This window comes from Tachyglossus aculeatus, chromosome Y2 (assembly GCF_015852505.1).
Source record: "Tachyglossus aculeatus isolate mTacAcu1 chromosome Y2, mTacAcu1.pri, whole genome shotgun sequence".
Taxonomy (NCBI): Eukaryota; Metazoa; Chordata; class Mammalia; order Monotremata; family Tachyglossidae; genus Tachyglossus; species Tachyglossus aculeatus.
Window position 1 is genome coordinate 4,249,645 of NC_052094.1, and position 20,281 is coordinate 4,269,925.

Below are 20,281 nucleotides of genomic sequence, written 5' to 3' on the forward strand. Positions count from 1 at the left end.
CAGTGTCCAAGATTGGGTCTAGCAGGATGACAGCGGAGGAGCAGAGGTGGGGGTGATGGAGGGCGCAGCTTAAACATCTCCTGCTGGCCCTCAAGGCCAGATTTGCATGGGTCTCTACCTTGGGGAGAAGCTGGTGGGAGAGAAGAGCAGATGAGGACTTCAGGTCGACATGATCCTCTTTGACCGTGGTGTTTCTGGTGTGCTGATGATTCGCTTTTGGGAGCTCTTGGAAGAGGATGTTTAGGAATCCAGTAAGCCTTCCACTTCAGCCTCTTCTTCAATAAGTTCCTGGATGAAAGTGATGTCTCTGGGCCCAGGCTGCCTGCCGCCTCTCTTGGCTGTGATCGTCCTCCTGTTCGCCAAGTCATGCTCAGAGGTGATCAGGAGCTCCAGGGTGATGCGCGCTTCTCTTTTGTTCATTTGTAGGCTATGAGCTCCCTAGCCAGTTCGTCATCTCACATCCGGTGCATGAGACACAACTCCACCAGTTTCTCGCACATGGCCTTGTCTTCCTCGAATTCCGGCCAAACTCTCTCAGGTCCTGGGCCAGCCACTCAGTGGACACCACCATGGCACCATCAGGGTCCCCGGGGCCGGGTCCCCTTGGCCAAGCCAGGCAGCCTTTGACCCCGCAGTCCTAGTCTTCCCAGGGAGGCCAAGAGAAGCCCCCTGAGGGACCCCTGAATAAAGGGGGAGGGTCAGAGCACCGGGGAAAGCCCTGCCTGATGGTGAGGGGAGTGAGAAAGACCCCCCCAACTGAGAAGCAGGGCGCCTGACCCCCTCACCCTCCCCAGAGACATGCCCACAAGAAGACACATAATCTGTTTTGACAAAGCAGCCTTGTATTATGGGCTAATGCTAAGTATACATAAAGCCAATGAGCATTATCAGTCCACATCAGGGAAGTCATATAAGCAACAAAGTTTTATGCCAGTCAATCAATCAATCAATCGTATTTATTGAGCGCTTACTGTGTGCAGAGCACTGTACTAAGCACTTGGGAAGTACAGGTTGGCAACATATAGAGACAGTCCCTACCCAACAGCGGGCTCACAATCTAAAAGGGGGAGACAGAGAACAAAACCAAACATACTAACAAAATAAAATAAATAGAATACATATGTAGAAGTAAAATAAATAAATAAATAAATAGAGTAATAAATATGTACAAACATATATACTTATATACAGGTACTGGGGGAAGGGAAGGAGGTAAGATGGGGGGATGGAGAGGGGGACGAGGGGGAGAGGAAGGAAGGGGCTCAGTCTGGGAAGGACTCCTGGAGGAGGTGAGCTCTCAGTAGGGTCAAATGGTATTTACTGAGCACTTACTGTGTGCAGAGCAACCATACCAAGTGCTTGGGAAACTGCAATACAAGAATTGGTAGGCATGTTACCTGTTCTCAAAGAGCTGGCAGTATAGGAGTCAGGCGTGGGGGAGGGAAGAGACAGACATTAATATAAATAAAGGGTATGTACATAAGTACTGTGTGAATAAAGGTAGGGTGGGGGTAAAGCTAACAGCTATCATAGAATTCTGTTGTCTAGGCATAACACTAATGACTGACGCAACAGTAGACAAGGAAACAAGCAGTGTGGCAGTAGCATAGTATTAAGCTCCAGACCTAATTAGAGGTCCACCCTTCTTTACGGTGCCCACAGACTCCACTTTTGACTCCTTTAGCAACAGGTCAGTTGAGGGATAAAAATCAATATTAAAATCCTATCAAGTTCAAAAACAATTAAGTCCTGGGAATAAAGCCCGTTTCCTATCAATGAAGATGTTCCCCTGCAACACTGGTGAAACTCCTTACTACTGACCTCCTACCTAACCTCTTTGATTTCCTACTGCAAACCAACCCTCACATTTCACTCCTCTAACACCAATCTCCTGTACCTCGAGCTCATCTATCTATCATCTATCTATCTATCTCCCTCTCCCCCTTTTAGACTGTGAGCCCACTGTTGGGTAGGGACTGTCTCTATGTGATGCCAATTTGTACTTCCCAAGCGCTTAGTACAGTGCTCTGCACATAGTAAGCGCTCAATAAATACGATTGATTGATTGATTGATTGATTGATTGCGGTCAACCCCTCACCCATGTCCTGCCTCTGGCATAGAACTCCCTCCCCCTTCATATCTGACAGATGATCACTCTCCCCAGCTTCAAAGCCTTTCAAAGCCTTGAAATCACATCTCCTCCAAGAGGCTTTCCCTGACTAAGCCATCATTTCCCTTCTCCCACTACCTTCTGCCTCGCCCTTGCATTTGGATTCACACCATTTATTCACCCCACCCTCCGTCCCACAGCACTTATGTTCATATCCATAACTTCTTTATTTATATTAATGTCTGTCTCCTCCTCTAGACTGTAATCTCCTTGTGGGCAAGGAACGTGTCTATCAACTCTGCTACCTAGGTGCTTAGTACAGTGCTCTACACACCATAAGTGCTCAATAACTACGATTGGTTTATTGATTTACTGACCAAGTGAAGATAATAGGCAAAGTAGGCAAAGTAGGACATTCAAACAGCTGGTAAGCTGAATCTGGGAAATTGAAACACGGAGGACAAAACATTTTAAGAATATGGATAAACAAAGCCTTAGACAATGTTGCATCCCAGATGAAAACTGGGAAAACTGGCAACAGGGAGGCTGCTGTAAATATACAAACCAGCATGGTTCAATGCAATCCAGAAAAGAACAACTCTGAGCCAAAGCACCTTAAATATCATAAGACAAGAAGGCTACAGTGAAAACAGCACTAAGCGCAAGCATGTCACCATGATAATGGAGAGTCTTTGTGTATGCACAACATGGTTTGAGACTGTAATTCCTTCTCCAGTTGCACACGCACCCGTTAGTGAATTTCAACATCAGTGCCATTTCTTCTAGTACAAAGGACAACTATATGGGTTTGTGGCATGAACCACTGAAAATGCTTCCCTAGATTCTATTAAAGCAATAATTGAAGGCCCTTAGAAATAGATTTTTCTTTTTTTTATTATTTGGCAACTGATGATTTCATATTTGGAATAATCAAGAGGCTTGCACTACTACTCCCTCCTCTGGCTTTCAGTCTTTAGGTCTTCATTGATCACTACCTCTTCTAGTGGGAAATGGGCCAAAAAAATTAGAGGGGATGAAATTACAGTCAGATTTGTTTCTAAACTATGGGCCAAACATGGCTTTTGTTTAACCATGCTGTCTCTCACTGTGGATATTTGAGATTTAATTTTATTTGTAAGTATTCCACAGTCACTTAGTGTGGTACATAGTAAAATGGGCCAAAGTCACTTTGCACCACAGCTTCATGTAATGTGGCTCTCCCACTAAATTCTATAAATGTGCCAATATCAGCTGCAGCTGCACATACCATCTCTGCAGTTGGCACATTAAAAAATATTTTATGGTATTTGTTAAGTGCTTACTATGTGCCAGGCACTGTACTAAGCACCAGGGTAGATACATGCTAATCAATTTGGACATATTCCAGGTCCCACAAATAGCTCAGTCTCAATCCCCACTATAGACATGAAGTAACCGAGGCACAGAGACTTTCCCAAGGTCGCACAGCAAAGTGGCAGAGCCAGGATTAGAACCCAGGTCCTTTGACTCCCAGGCCTGAGCTCTATCAGGCTCTGGTCATAGTTCTTCCCATCTTTAAAACCTGTCAAAATCCCACCTCTTCTAGGATGTTCCAAATGTTGGTGCACATTTATAAATCTAACATACTGAATTTCACTGACTGGTGAGTTGATCACTAGTTCAGAACTGCTCTTCATTTTTCTAGAAGATGCTACTGCAGACCCTACTAACACTCCCTCTCTCACTGTCTGTATGAAAGAACAGATCCCCTTTACATCTATCCCATTTCTACTTTCGAGTTCTCATCTCGGTATCCTAAACTTCACAATGCCTTTGCTCAAAGAGAGCTACTTCTCTCCCCTTGCTTTTCATTAACCTGAACTTTCTGTTATAGTAGTCTGCCAGAAATTTAATGTTGCATTTTCTGAGATTATTCTTCACTTTGACTTTAAAATGTTTATTCTTCCCTCCTGGGTTTAAATAATTTCTTCTGTCCTTCTAACATATATTTCCCCACTTTGGGTTCAGGAAAAAGGAGCTGCTGTGACCTACACTTACTTCACAGATGCAAGAGCAGAATGGAGTGAGAAAAGCCAAACAGCTCCCTGTTCCAATTCCTGGGAAGCCAGAGAAGGTACAAAGAAATAGGGGGGCAAGAAGCTAGAGCCAGACAGTACAAACACAGAAGCATAAAACAGTTGGCCAGGAGGCATTTGGAAAACCAGTACTTAAAGACTCACTTGCTTGAGAGCAAATAGGACTAGTAGAGGCAAAGTTGTAGGTATGCACACTCAATCAGTTGCTGACATTTTGATGATGATGAAACAGTATGGCCTAATTAGAAGGATATGGCCTGGGAGTCAGAAGACCTGCATTCTAATTCCGGCTCCGCCACTTGTCTGTTGTGTAATCTTGAGCCAGTCGCTTAACTTCTCTATGCCTCAGCTACCTCCTCTGTAAAAATGGAGATGAAAACTGAGTTCCAGGTGAAACATGGATTGAAACCACCTCAATTAACTTGCATCTATCTCAGTGCAGTGTCTGGCACATAGTAAGTACTTAAAAATACCATTAAAAAAAGTGTAAAATAGGGGTCCAGAGTAGAATGATGGCTGTAGAAGATGAAAATGTTCTAGAGTTCCAATTTACTAAGACTAAAATGGCAAAGAGAAGGAGATTTGTCTTGACTAAAGCCTGACTGCATCTGTATGAACCTGCTTCTATCAAATTTTTGTCCTCTCAAGCACACTAGGAAGTAGCTTGCATTTCTCTGGAATGGAGGAGGAGTTGTGATCTATTCTGTTCCTCATTGCTGGACTTTTAGCTGAGTGGTGGGAGGTTGCGGGGAGCGCGGGGGGGTGGCAGGACAGTGGTAGAACAGGTTTTCCCAGAGGATAACAAGGCCACTGAGTGGATAGGAATAGGAGGGCAATGACCCTATCAGATAGAGGAAAAACAATTTTCCTGAGGACCATCTAGGGAGATCAGTAGGGCTGTACACTTTCAAGCTCCAAGCCACCTAAAACTCACCTCTGCATCAGCAGGAGTGCAGAGTGGTAGGTTGCGAACTGCATGGGCACCAGTAAGATAAATCCTGAAGTGTGGGCTAGTGGCAAGAGTTGAGGTGGTGATTACGTCTCCCTTTCTTGCTCCACGTAGAAGACATGCAGCAGGTTCATTGGAAGTTCACTAAAATTGCCCTTTATAAATTATTTTTCAGTTATCCAAGGGGTTATCTTTCTCTCCCTACTATCCAAGTCTCTTTCCACTGCTAATACTTTGTAGAAGGATGTCCAAACTTGAAGAAGGAGGAAGTAAAAGTAATTTACAAGGAAGACATATCTTTACCTTTCTTTGGTAATACAACAGTTTGCAAGAATGAGAATATGGTATGTGGATAAATATTTTCTTGTGTTACAGTCAGGGGGTATGATCAGCCTAGGAAAATTTTAAAAGATTTAAATGAAACAATTCATGACTAAAATCTGAAACACAATCACTTATATCCCAAAGGAACCAAATTTCTAATAGCATGGGTTTTTGTTAAATTTAAACAACATCTTGATAATGTACGGTTGTACATTATCAAAGAAGGTACTAATCAAAGTATTAGATGAAAGAATCACCTTATGTAACATTTCTGATCATGTAAGGTCAATGGAGTCTCCAGTAATGTGTCTAGAAGTAGTTCTCTTAAGGCTTCAATTCGTGCTTCTACTTCAGCATAATCTAATAAAAAGAAGCACACAAAAGTGTTTCCAAATATAACTAAAGCTGAAAAGTACTTTTTTCCTATGTTCTTAAATGATTACTGAATTAATGTAGCAAAATATTAAGATACTGTCTCAAATATATACCAATTTCACACACCCAGTCCTACCCCACAAATAGAAATAACGTTGTTTGAAACTAAACGTCAGGTTAATTTCAAAACTTTATTAGCATCAACATCACAACTCTGATTTACATTGCTCTGATTGAGCAGGGATTGTCTGAAATCTGAATTTTTCTTTATAAGGCACAAAAGTTAGACCTTCTTTGATATGACTTTACTTGACAGCAACAGTGAATGAGATACAGAGCACAACCTTAATCATTTTGGGTTTTTTTTGCATTCTCACTAGCTACCTTTTTAACAATTAAAAATCAGTTTAAACATCTCCTGGCTACCCTTTGTAGAGCTGTTTATAACGCATCTTTAAAGAAACCTGGGCAACTGAATAATTCTCCCCCCCTTTCCTGTAAGCTTGTTGTGGGAACCAACCCTGTTGTATTGTTCTTTTCAAAGCGCTTAGTACAGTGCTCTTACACACAGTAAACACTCAATAAATACCATTTATTGATCGACTGATATTAAATTATGCCACGACTGTGGGACTCTATACTTGTCGCTCCAGAAGTCCAATTTATACTTACTCACCATAACTAAAGGAAATTACTGATTTTGGTTTTCATATACTCCAAGTGTAAACCCACAACTAGAAAAGTTGCTAGAGTTGTTTAAAGTAGTATATCCATAAATTTAAACTTTTGAAACACTTCAGACAATGAAAATTTCTTATTTTTCCTATTGAAGGGCAACATAAAACTTAAGTCTTTAAGAGATTCTTACATTTCTTGAAAACCTGAACTTCTGTTTTTCCAAAAAGTGACTTGGCTTTTTCCTAGTCATTGATGACGACATCGTAATCACCCTTTAAGATAAAGAAGTATTGTGAAGACTTCAGTAAAGGAAAATAAGAACTTTTTTTAAACTACATACATAAATTAAAAGGCAGCCCTACCTTCTAAATATTCCTTTCGATATTCAGAGGAAGGTTGAAAAGAAACTTAAACCGCTGAAGAACATTAAGTGCATTTCTAGTTTAATCTGCCTTGTCTTTTCGACCCAATACTTCTTGAAACAATGTATCAGCTGTAGTAGTTGCCCCTATTTTAGAAGAAAAAAAAACCAGAAAAAGTTCACTTAAAAACAAACTGAAAATATACAAATGGGCACTAAAATTTGTGCTGGGTAACTACTGCACTTTACACAAGAAAAGGACAAATTTTTATTCCATAAATCTGAGCTATATTAGAAATATTATGTAGCTTGCTGAAACAACTTCAGTGTTGACAGATTGGCCCTTTGACTTGGTGAAACCTTTGTACAATGAAAAATTCCCACATTTTCCAAATGCAAGTGCTTTAATTTCAATGTGGTGACTTTGAGTTTGTTTTGGCCACTATGCTAAATTGTTCAGTTAATTTGCACTCTAAAATAATTTAAGATAGAATAAGTCTCTTTAAGATACAACAAAATTATTCAAATTAAATACCACTATTAACTATTATTCAGTTACCAAGGGATTAAAGCTCAAGGAGAATCCTTTTCCTATTAGAATGCTAGCAAGGCTCTCTTACTAATATTAAATACTAACAGCAAAAAATGTATAACGATCCAGAAAACTGTAATATATTAAAATTTGGAATAAACATCTATTTTTATATACAAATCAACCAACAATTCTTTAATTCAGCAAGTCAGACACGATGTTATTTTTACCAAAAAGATCTCATAACTTTGTGAACCACAATAATGAAAAGACTGTTTCAGCAAGTACAATTTATGTTATAGAAATACTTCAAATTTTTAACTTGCAATTTTTTTTTTAGTTAACCAGACGGAAAGTAGAGAGGAAAGGGAAAGGTAAAAATGTCTTCGTCTGTTTGCTCACTACCTTTAGAACATTTCTACATTATCTGGTCTGGTGACTATGCTTTAAGCAAAAATGAAATAAAATGACATCAGTCTCACCAGGTGGTTTACATGCCATATTCTTTAGGCAACAACATGGGTGGCCTGATCATGTTAAAAGTCATCTTTGCAAAATTGTTTCATTTAAATAAGGTTTAACCTGGGTTGCAATTTTAAAGACTTTAATGCAAAAACTTTGTTTTGTCAAGATGGTAGTCTTCACTACATGCTATTTGATGCAAATTCCTTTAATTTCTGAAAAAGGTCACAATGATGGCTTAGGAGAACAAGTAAAAACTGACTATGACCACTGTCTCTTTGGAGAAAATGGTGAAATATATACTAATTTTTTTCATTAAAAAAACTACATGAAAAAGTGAAAGACGGAAAGATAGAAACACCCACATGTGCAGAAAAAAATACTGATTTGTAACTGTTGAGACTAGTTTTATAAAACTAAGGTCTTTCCTACAATATGAGAATTTTAATGTTACTAACAGGGCAGATCACAAATGCTTTAAGGAAAAAAATAAAATAATGCCATTATCAAAAAACAAGTTGCATTTTTGGGCAATGAGAAAAAAATACAATAAAATGCCCAAGGCTTTCAAACTAAAGACTGATTCCAAAAGCACACCAAAGGGCTTAAAAGTAATAAACACATTAACTCATAGAAGTGGGTTTAAACCAGGTTAGGAAGCGGAAATTAAAAATATACAGAGGACAATTTACAACAGATGGAATTATAACATACTGAAAACATTTCCTATAATGAATTCCAGGATATCCACCTTACACACCAAGCGATCTTTTGATCACTTGTAGATTCCAGCTCAATAAGTGCTTATGAAAAGTCGGAATAATCAGCTTATTGATAAGAAAGACTGGTGATGTCAGACAAGAAGTCCACATTTACAAATAATTAATTAAAGTAATTGAAAATCAATCAATCAATCAATCGTATTTATTGAGCGCTTACTATGTGCAGAGCACTGTACTAAGTGCTTGGGAAGTACAAATTGGCAACACATAGAGACAGTCCCTACCCAACAGTGGGCTCACAGTCTAAAAGGGGGAGACAGAGAACAGAACCAAACATACTAACAAAATAAAATAAATAGGATAGAAATGTACAAGTAAAATAAATAAATAAATAAATAAACAGAGTAATAAATATGTACAACCATATATACATATATACAGGTGCTGTGGGGAAGGGAAGGAGGTAAGATGGGGGGATGGAGGGGGGACGAGGGGGAGAGGAGGGAAGGGGCTCAGTCTGGGAAGGCCTCCTGGAGGAGGTGAGCTCTCAGCAGGGCCTTGAAGGGAGGAAGAGAGCTAGCTTGGCGGAGGGGCAGAGGGAGGGCATTCCAGGCCCTGGGGATGACGTGGGCCGGGGGTCGACGGTGGGACAGGCGAGAACGAGGTACAGTGAGGGTGACAGTGACAGTGACAGTGACAGTGATCAAATCACTGTCTTTCAGGAGAAGAACAAAGGACAAAACAAAGGGGAAGCTACCTGTTTATTTTATTTTGTTAGTACGTTTGGTTTTGTTCTCTGTCTCCCCCTTTTAGACTGTGAGCCCACTGTTGGGTAGGGACTGTCTCTATATGTTGCCAATTTGTACTTCCCAAGCGCTTAGTACAGTGCTCTGCACATAGTAAGCGCTCAATAAATACGATTGATTGATTGATTGATTGATAGGGTGATGGGATACTGCCTCTTGCCCCTTCCTTATTTAGACACGCATGCGCATGCGTGCGTGCACGCACACACACACATACGCACACACTCTCCACCCCTCCCACCCACCCCCTTTCCTTCACCCTATTCTGTGTCACTCTCCCATCCTTGGCATGGCTGTGGATATGGAGAATGTTTTCCACGAATGTTTCTGGGCCTATGGCTTATCCCCTGGACTAAGGATGGTCCTGGGAAGCAGGTGCTTGGAAAGACAATGGCTCATGAAGCTGGCATTTTCTTGGCTATGGTCTCTCTAACATGACTCGGGGCTAATTCCTTTCAAGGCAATTCAGAGGTTGCCTCTCAGCAACATTAAGTTAAGCAGATTGCAGAGTTCATCCAGGGGTAGAGAGTTATGACTTCACTGGCACAGTGGCCTAGGGCTGCCATTAATAATAATAATAATGATGATGATGGCATTTGTTAAGTGCTTACTATGTGCCAAGCACAGTTCTAAACAGTCCAGCAAGCCACCCCTAGGTACCCTTCAGGAGTCCTTTAAGCAAGCTGAACGGCCAGAAGATTCCCATTCACCTCTCTCCTTCCAGGATGCCAAGATACTTGAATCATAGTAATAGAACTGTAAGAAACTGGCATTAACAAGTGGAAACAGCATGCATGAAACATAAGCATGGAAGCCACAAAACCAAGGTTCTAATCCTAGCTCCAACACTTGTCCGCTGTCTGACCTTTGGGCAAGTCACTTAACTTCTCTCACCTCAGTTTCCTCAACTGCAAATTGAGCATTCAATATCTGTTCTCACTTCTACTTAAGCCCCTTGTGGCAGAGGGACTATAACCAGCTTGATTATCTTCTATCAACCCCAGTACTTAGAATAGTGCTTGACACACAGTTAGCACTTAACCAATACCACAAAAAAACCCTCAAAAACCAAAGACATTAAAAATGGTCTCTCATGTCCCCGTAGTTTTATAAAATCCTTTTAAAGAGATGGTCTCATTGACACCTTCCCATAATTTTCAAAAACATGAGCAGGGAGGTTGTTTCAAAGAATCCTTGTTCTTATGTTGGATCATCATACTTGATCCAACCCTTGTGTTGGATCATTAACCCTCAGGCCTTCCACAAACTAAAAATTTAATTATTTACAGTATATGGGGTACAATCTTAAATTTCATTCTTATTACATACAGTTGATCTTTTGGTAAGCAAAGCAGATGTTGCCAGTATTAAAGGTGATTATTTGAAATTGTCTTTTTGGAAACCGTCTTGCCTAAAGTTGCTTTATTTTGGCTATTTCTAATACTATTTGAACCACTGTCTTCCATCCCACCAATTTTGTCTCCTGAAAAAATACTGAGGAAACTATGATTCACCATGTGTAAATTACAAAAATGAACAATCTTCTGGGAAGCATTTTTCCTTTTTGTTAATTGAATCACTGGTATGCAGAAAAGCATTAGAATAACCACTGTCCACTAGGCATCTACATTCAAGAAGTATATTAAGGATCATCACAAAGTCCATAAATATTTTCTGGTAGAGGAAGAAAACTAACTGTTCAGTATATTCTCCAGTTTCTGTGTCATAGATCCTTCTACTTTTTCCATTTCATCCGCTTCCAGTTTCTGATGGATGGCTGGAATAAATGTCAAGTTAAAATGCAGGCCATTTTAGTAGTAGGAATATATTATATCAAAATGACATTTTTAAACAATTTTTTAAAGGACCATATTATTTTCCCCCCACTAGTCAAGGCAAGCGCAAACACACAACCCTTTGCAAAATCACCAACAAGAGACGAGCTAAAGTTATGAATGGTTTAATTTTCTAAAAATTGACATAATACATAAACTACATTGCCTGTGCTTTAAGCATTAAAAACAATAGACATTAAAAAGCTTCTAGACACAGAATAACAGAGGTTTATATTAAGAGTCTGGCTCCCAGAAGTCTATAGCTAATGCCACTGCCATGATGATGTAGAAAATCACCTCGTATTTCAGTTTCCCTAGCTGCAAAATGGGGTGATGATACAAGGCATATGAAACAAAGGAATCTGGGTTTTGGGAAGAAAATGTGAAACAATATTGACCTGAGACTGATAAGTGTGGAAAAAAACCTAGGAATGTACCAACCTACACCAGAAAAACCCTACATATATTCAAATAATTCATCTCTGACAAAGAGATTGATGCAGGACCAGAATTCTGCTAACTAAGACAGTCTTCAGCTTACAATGCACTTGGCTCTGTCCCCTTTAAGTATCTCAAAATCAATCCACCCTCAGCTGATTGCACTTAGATACATACCGGTAATTTATTTTAATGTCTGTCTCCTCTTCTAGACTGTAAGTGTCTTGTGGACTCTTCTCCTCTAGACTGTAAGCGTCTTGTGGACAGAGAACATGTCTACCAACTCTGTTGTATTATGCTCTCCCAAGAACTTAGAACAGTGCTTTGCACACAGTAAGCGGTCGATGAATACCATTGTTGGATTGACACTTCTAATCACAATGAACAGTACTCCAGCATTTCTACATGTCCAGCTTCGGATTTGCAACATATTAGTTTCAAATTAATACCATTATCTAGCTGTTTCTAAGGCAGTAATCCCACTTATCATCTATATTACTGTGCTTTTAAGGAAGAAAATATTCTGGAAGAATCCCTAATCTAAACAGTGTTATTTTATAGCAACATTCAGCAGAGTGACTCCCAGGATATATGGATCCCAGTAGCCCTGTGAGGAGCAGAAACCCATAAATTGTATTTACTGAGCACTTACTGGGTGCACAGAGCACTGTACTAAGCATTTGGGAAAGCACTGGGGAACACCTCTTGGAGGAATGGAATTTTAATAAGGCTTTGAAGGTGGGGAGAGTGGTGGTCTGTTGCACATGAAGGGGGAGGGAGTTCCCAGGCCAGAGGGAGATAATAATAATAATAATGATAATAATAATAATAATGGCATTTATTAAGAGCTTACTATGAGCAAAGCACTGTTCTAAGCACTGGGATGGTTACAAAGTGATCAGGTTGTCCCATGTAGGGCTCACAGTTTTTATCCCCATTTTACAGATGAGGGAACTGAGGCCCAGAGAAGTTACATGACTTGCCCAAAGTCACCAGCTGACCAGTGGCAGAGGTGGGATTTGAACCCAAAACCTCTAACTCCAAAGCCCATGCTCTTTCCACTGAACCATACTGCTTCTCAGGGGCAAGAGGTTGGCATCAAGATAGATGACATCACAGTATAGTGAGTAGTTTGGCATTGGAGGAGTGGAATGGACTGGGTTGTATAGGTTATCAGCAAGGTTAGATAGGAGCAGTGAATGGATTGAGTGTTTTAAAGCCAATGGTAAGGAATTTCCATTTGGTGTGGAGGTGGATGGTCAACCACTGGAAGTTTTTGAAGAGTAGGGAGATGTGAACTGATCTTTTTTTAGAAAAATAATCTGGGCAGCATAGTAAACTAAAGACTGGAGTGAGGAGAGATAGGAAGCTGATGAGGTAAGTAGTCAAGGCAGGATATAATAAATGCTTGAATGAGCAAAGTGGCAGTGGGGAGGGAGAGGAAAGGGTGGACGTTAGCGATGTCGTGAAGGCAGAAACGACAGGATCTGGTGACAGAGTACTGGATGAAAACGTTAGATTGGGTGAAAAAGCAAAGATTGGCAGATTGATTTCCCCAGCTCCTTCTCCCTTATGCATCATCTGTGCACTTGGATCTGTAACCTTTGGGCATTTGGTATTTTCTCCACCTTCAGCCCCACAGAACTTTTATACATATCTATAAATTGTTTCTTTATATTAATGTCTATATTAATGTCTATCTCCCCACCTTGATGATAAACTCGATGTGTGCAGGTGACATATCTACGAACTGTGTTGGATGATACTCTCCCAACAATTTAGTACAATGGTCTCAACACGCTAAGCACTCAAATATTATTGATGATGATGTCATAATCTGATCAAGATCTTAGTTCAGTGCTTTGCACACAGTAAGTGCTCAATAAATATGCACACAGTAAGCGCTCAATAAATACAATTGAATGAATAAAACCCAAAGTCACGCTGACTATTCATATACTGCATCATCAACTGGCCTCCAAACTGCCAACAGCTAAATGTTAAGCTCCTGGAGAATGAAGATATCCACAAGGATCTCTGTAGCGAAATTTCTGGTATAGGGAACCCAAACCACAATCCCCAATATAAACAAGGAACGAGCATTTCTTCATAGTGCTGTATTATGGTCAGCTGCCAAGACATTCTGCATGGCCAAGAGAAGACAATATATCAACAAGACTGATTTGATGCAAGTGAATCTGAGACTAAATATCTACCTGCAGGAAATCATCTCCTGAGTCATCAATACCATGCAGCACCCTAGGCCCTACCCCTCATCCAAATGCGGCCTGTGGAATCCCCGCTCCATCATGAAATGCTTCCCTTCATCCTTGACCTACTCCTGACCTAGTTACTGCTCCTCCGCAACAACACTGAAACTTGCCTCTCTTCAGACAACACTATTCTCCTCTGCCGCTCTCACTGGGAAAGTCTCATCTTCTTCCACTCCCCAAGCCTCATTGGGAATGGGGAAGAAGTTGGTTTCCTTCTCGCTTCCCAATCCCGCTTTTGTACCATCCCATCTCCCCCATCCCTCTCTTGCCCTTCCTTTGAAGCATCATGTGATGTTGATATAATAAAATAGTTTGCTAATGGTAATAAATAGGTATTATTTGTCTGGCAACAGTTATGGGAAGGGGCTTATCTACTGTTATTGTGTACTCTACCATGCACTTAATACAATGCTCTGCACATAGTACTAAAATAACAACTCAGTGAAATGTGATTGAATGAAGGCATTTGGATTGGACAAAAACCTGAGTATTTACACAAAATCAACTACATCAAGTTCTCCTACAATATTGGGGTTGCCTTCATGGAAAACCCTGTGTTAGGGAAAACCTCCAACACAGTACTCTACTCCCAACACCATTCCTAAGAGTAAGAGAGGATGTACATTAACTGTTTCTTCCAATGTCACATCACACAGTATCCAAGCAGGCTCATGTACACTGACAAATATTCACTATGTTCCTTAAACCTTTAGTATCGAACTACACAGTATAACCAATCAGTCAAGCAAGGAACATACTGAGTGCTTACTGTATGCTGAGCTCTGTACTGAACACTTAGGAGAGTACTATACAATAGGATAGGTAGATCCCTGCTTACAAGAAGTTTACAGACCAGAGGGGGAGATGTATTAAAATAAATTACAGATGGATACACCAGTGCTATGGGGGTGGGATGAAATTCAGAGTGTTGTGGGCAGGGATTGTGTCTACAAACTCTGTTGTACTGTATTTTACCAAGCACTATGTACACAGTGCTATGCACACAGTAAGTATTCAATAAATACACTGATTGACTGATTAAGGTTTAAAGACTCAAGTGCATAAGTCATTCAGAAGAGAGGGTGAATAGGGAAAAGGAAGGGTTAGTCAGGGTAGACCTCTTGGAGAAGACAGGATTGTAGAAAGGCTTTTCAGATATTTGGGTAGTGGTCTCTTGAATATGAATGGGGAGGGAGTTCCAGGACAGAGGAGAATGTGGGCAAGGGATGAGTGAGTGGCAAGAAAGACAAAATCGAGGTGTAGTGAGTAGATTTGTATTAGGAGAGCACATGAGTTGGGTTATAGTAGGAGATCAGTGAGGTACAGTAGGAAGGGGACACCATACAGAATGGCTGGTGAGAGTAACATTCAGTTTCTTCCAACCAAAGCTAATTTCCCCACTGAAAAGTTCCCTGAGTTTTCATGATTTGCTCACACAGTCCTAGATGAGAGGTCAATGGCTACGTTACTAGCAATGGACAAGGAAAGTAGATCCCTAAGGTCACAAATGGGCCACTTTGAATTGAGTATTCAAAGCTCAAAAAAGGAATGCACATAATATGCATATTACGGCCATTCAAGGATCTCTCATTCCTCTATCCCTAGAACAGATAAGAGGAATTTTTCTGGAGATGGTTTTCTTTAATTGTTTATTTACATGTTCCAATTGTTTTTAATTGTGCTCTTCTCAATATTTCCCCAGGGTGTAGATAGAGAACAAGCTAATGATATTGAAACAAGAAAGCAATAATCAGCACAATTAGTCATCAACTGATAATTTAAAACTGAATTTATTAAGCTTAGTTCTTAGTCCTGTAGCATTTATGTGCTTACCTTACCTATTGCTTAAGTACTAACTCATGTTCATATCCCCTTTTTTTCTTCCTCTTATCTGTACCTATCTCCCCTTCTAGAAAGTAAGCTCTTTGAGGAGAGGTACCAGGTCTACTAACTCTACTGTAATCTCCCAAGGGTTTACTAGAATATTCTGCACACAGTAAATGCTCAATAAGAACTACTCAAGGGCTAATAAAAATTTTAATTAACAAATACATTGATATGCCAACAAATAATTAACTTTGGTAATACTTCCCCTATCTACCTTATCATCTAAGTTCTAAACCCAAAGCAAAGAAGTCCTCTTTGCCTGTGAATAATGAGAATGAATTGGAACCCAAACTTTCTACCAACAAAGCAAGTTCCATCAAGAGACGCAGTTGAAATAATTCTTCACTCAAAACACAGAGCCACTTAAACACCTCTGTCTTATCCAAATAAAGGCAAACTATGACTTTCAAACCTGCCTCAGAGTCAAAAGTCAGAGGGGTAGGGATGATTGAACCAGACTGAATCCATCAATAAATGGTATTTATTGAGCACTTTGTGCGAGGACTGTATTAAGCGCTTGGCAGAATATAGTACCACAAGGTTGGTAGACACATTCTCTGCCCAAAAGGAGCTCACAGTGTAGCGGCCAAGATGGGTATTAAATAAGTGAATTACAGGGTGAGCTGATGGATGCCCCAATAGCTTCCTCTCACCCCCTTACCCCCATTTTAGAGCATTTGAGACTGCACTGGGGCCTTGGTGTGGTATCTCACTTCTGCAGATCAGAAATGGCCACAGGTCTCACTCCTAGGAGGGGGAGATGAGGGGTTGCTGCACATGCAGAAACATAGTAGCACAGGTTCTTTCAGCACATAAGGAATACAACTCCCAGAAACCAGTGGAAGCCACTATTACTGGAACCCTCCAGAAGTGAGTCTCTGATAGGCTCCGGCCCTGACTGGACTTGGACTTCACAGTGTAGGTCTATGTTCCAGCAGGCCAGTACTGGGGCAAATAAGTGTGGGTCTCCCCCATTTGCAGCCTGTTTAAGGATCTAGGCTGGGTGGGAGTCATGTGGCCCACAAGGAGGGAAGGGCCTACTTGACTGGGGCCAGCCCCTCCCCTCACTCCCCAGTCATCTGTGGTTCAGCAGAAAGAGCACGGGCGTGGGAGTCAGAGGTCATGGGTTCAAATCCTGGCTCTGCCGCTTGTCAGCTGTGTGACTCTGGGCAAGTCACTTCACTTCTCTGTGCCTCAGTTCCCTCATCTATAAAATGGGGATTAAGACTGAGAGCCCCCCATGGGACAACCTGATCTCCTTGTTACCTCCCCAGAGCTTTGAACAGTGCTTTGCACATACTGAGCACTTAATAAATGCCATCCTCACCAAGGCAAAGAAATATCAGTCATTAAGGCTGTGCTTCTTATCAAGGTTGTGGGAAAGATTCCTAATGCTCCACAGGAAATAAACTAGGATAACCAAAAGAAAGTCAAAGAAATAAAAGGAAAAAACTTCATTTTATGGTATGTAGAGTTGTGTAATTCAATTTTCTGAAACAAAAAAAAAACCTTATTTTAGCATTGACTCAGCCTAGAAGACAGTTATTTTGCACTTCAAACTGAAATTGTTTTTGTTACTTTACATGCAATTTTATTTTTCCTAGTTTTTTTTTCATCCAAGTGCAATATTTTAACAATAGTATTTATAAAGCTAAAAGGAGAGAAATCACCCAATTTTCTTAACATCATATATTAATATGATGGTGTTCAATGGTGTTCAATGATCAATGTTCATGTTCATGTTCATGTTCAATGATGGTGTTCAATAAGAAACAAATTATAAGGATTGAGCATTTTAGAAATGTGAGTTTGCCTTTTGATGGGAATTTCAATCTTTTTATTTTTATTTTTTAGTTTTCATGTAGAAAGGTGTCTCAAAACTCTGATAAGGGTACTGAAGACTTGTCAATGGTGATTACACATTATGAACAGCCATTCTGCCTGGAATGCTATTCATCATCAGTGGCTTACTGCGGAGCATCATAAGCGCTTACTGTGTGCCGAGCACTGTTCTAAGGCTTGGGAGCGTACAAGAGAAGCAATATGGCCTAGTGGATAGATAACTGGCCAGGAAGTCAGAAGTACCTGGATTCTAATCCCGGCTCCACCACTTGTTTGCTGTATGACCCGAGGAAGTCACTTCACCTCTCTGTCCCTTAATTCCCTCATCTGTAAAATGGTGATTAAGACTGTGAGCCCTAGGTTGGACAGGGACTATGTCCAACCCGATTATCTTATATCTACCCCACTGCTTAGAACAGTGCCTGGCACATAGTAAGCGTTTAAATACCACAATTATTATTACTATTATTAAAATACAGCAGAGTTAGTAGACATTCCCTGTCCACAATGAGCTTATGGTCTAAACAGAAACACTGATATACATATTCTATATATTAATATTAGTATGGGCAGTAACACATTCAGCTCACCCACAAAAACATCAATGATCAGTAGGTCAAACAGAGATGAATTTGTTTCACACTTAGCTCATTTTTCAGCTTCATTTTTCAGATAAAGCAAGACTCATATCAAACATCTATACTAGAGTTATGTGATTGTTAAGCTGTCAGATGGATACTGTGATCTGATAGGGCCACTGTATTTTCCAGGGAATTAAAACAATGTCTGACCCACTTGATCTTTCATTCTTTTATTTTTGTTATAAACACTTCCCAAATTGTATAATGCTCTTGGTATAGTGATCGTCAAGTTTTTTGAAAGATAAGTTGAAGTTAAATTAAGAGTTTGAATGTACTCACTTCTGGAAGGGAAACTACGTAAAATACCATGTGAAGAAAAGCTGATACGCATTTTTCCATTAAAAATTAAGAATAGTGAAGATTTTATGAGAGCGATATCTCCCTCAAGCTTCCAACTTTTGCAACTGACATACATTTCTCAACAGGCTCTACAGCAGTTATTCTACTCCTAGGCCCTCCATAGTAACTGCGCAAATATTTTATTTGCATAAGGTGGCTGGAAATTAAGGAGAACACGGGAACAGAGGGAGTAGTGGAAAGGGAAAGTGATGATAAAAGGAAAGGGATGCATGGAAGTAGAGGAGGGGAGGAAGAGGAAGATGGGCAGGAATCAATGGAGGGAGAAAAGGGGAAAGAGGAGGTGAAGGAGGGGTTGAGGGGGAGGAAAAAGAGGAGATGGATGAGGAGGAACCTGAGGAGGTAGAGGAGGAGAGGGAGGGAGTAAGAGGGCAAAGAAGAGGAGGAAGGGACATTAGGAAGGATGGGGAAAACAGCTTTTGAATCCTGGACCTCAACTCCCCTGAACCCCTCCTCCTTCCTTAAAAAGGGAAATTGAATGCATCAGTTGGTTTACAATACACTCAAGTTTCAACCATTTTTCCTTAAGGCTTTCCCAGATATAAACCCGTCTTAAGAACCTAAAGCAGATGATGGAAAACAGTCCAGTCAAAATTCCAGGAGCGTTCCACTGAAACCGGGACTTTTGGTCCTCTTGATTTTGAAGCAAAGAATGAACGTCTCTATATGTTGCCAACTTGTACTTCCCAAGCACTTAGTACAGTGCTCTGCACACAATAAGTGCTCAATAAATACGATTGATTGAATGAATGAATGAATGAATGAATGAATATAGAACCATTTGGAATCTACGTAGCGTGTCAGCATTCATTCGTTCATTCAATTGTATTTATTGAGCACTTACTGTGTGCATAACACTGTATTACGCACTTGGGAAGTACAGGCTGGCAACATATAGAGATGGTCCCTACCCAACAACGGGCTCACAATCTAAAATCCCATACATTTGCTTTTATGTATGAGATTGATTTATAGTAATGAGCCATGGAGTATGCAAAACAACAAATGATTTTGAGAGAAACTCAACTATGCTACTTTCAGTGAGGTCTGAACGGAGTTGTGATGCTTTCAATTTGTATTTCGGGAAATACAGTTTTTATGATTTGGCAGAGGGAAAACAAATGAAAGTAAACATTGGCTTGGGCTGCTCTTCTGTGCATATTTCAATAGTTAATAGTCATTTGTTTTAGCCTTAAGTTTGGACTAAGGTGATTTTTATTTTTCCGCTGCCTTAAGAAATCAACCTTTCTTGTCAGGGCTGAATTAGAATCAGGCATTACATCATGATCTGCCAATCTGGCAGTCAGCTGTCTTCTCTAGATCACTATTTTACTATTTTTTACGTTACCACCTTTCTCTCTTCTCTAAATGTAATTAACATGCATTCTGCCTGTTGGAAGGGTGGGGTATTTGGCTAAAGTCAAAGAGACCAACTCCACTTCTTGGAAACCAGATTCACCTCACTCATAAAGCGTGTAGAAAAATGAAATGACTGCATTTATTATATCAGTTATGCAGCCATCCCCAAATGACTGCCTTACAAAGAAGTTATAACAGGATAGTTTCATTATGAATTCTCCTCCATTTAATATTAACAAAATACAGTTCCCTAA

At 40.2% G+C, this 20,281-nt stretch overlaps 1 protein-coding gene across 1 annotated transcript in view; it reads right to left on the bottom strand.

The window, feature by feature from the left end:
* Positions 1 to 20,281, bottom strand: part of EXOC2 (exocyst complex component 2) — a 254,838-nt gene that overhangs the window by 143,394 nt on the left and 91,163 nt on the right. The window contains 6 exon segments of the mRNA XM_038768085.1: positions 5,717 to 5,819; positions 6,703 to 6,784; positions 6,875 to 7,020; positions 11,092 to 11,172; positions 19,170 to 19,228; positions 20,133 to 20,204. Coding sequence (XP_038624013.1) covers positions 5,717 to 5,819; positions 6,703 to 6,784; positions 6,875 to 7,020; positions 11,092 to 11,172; positions 19,170 to 19,228; positions 20,133 to 20,204 — 543 coding nt within the window.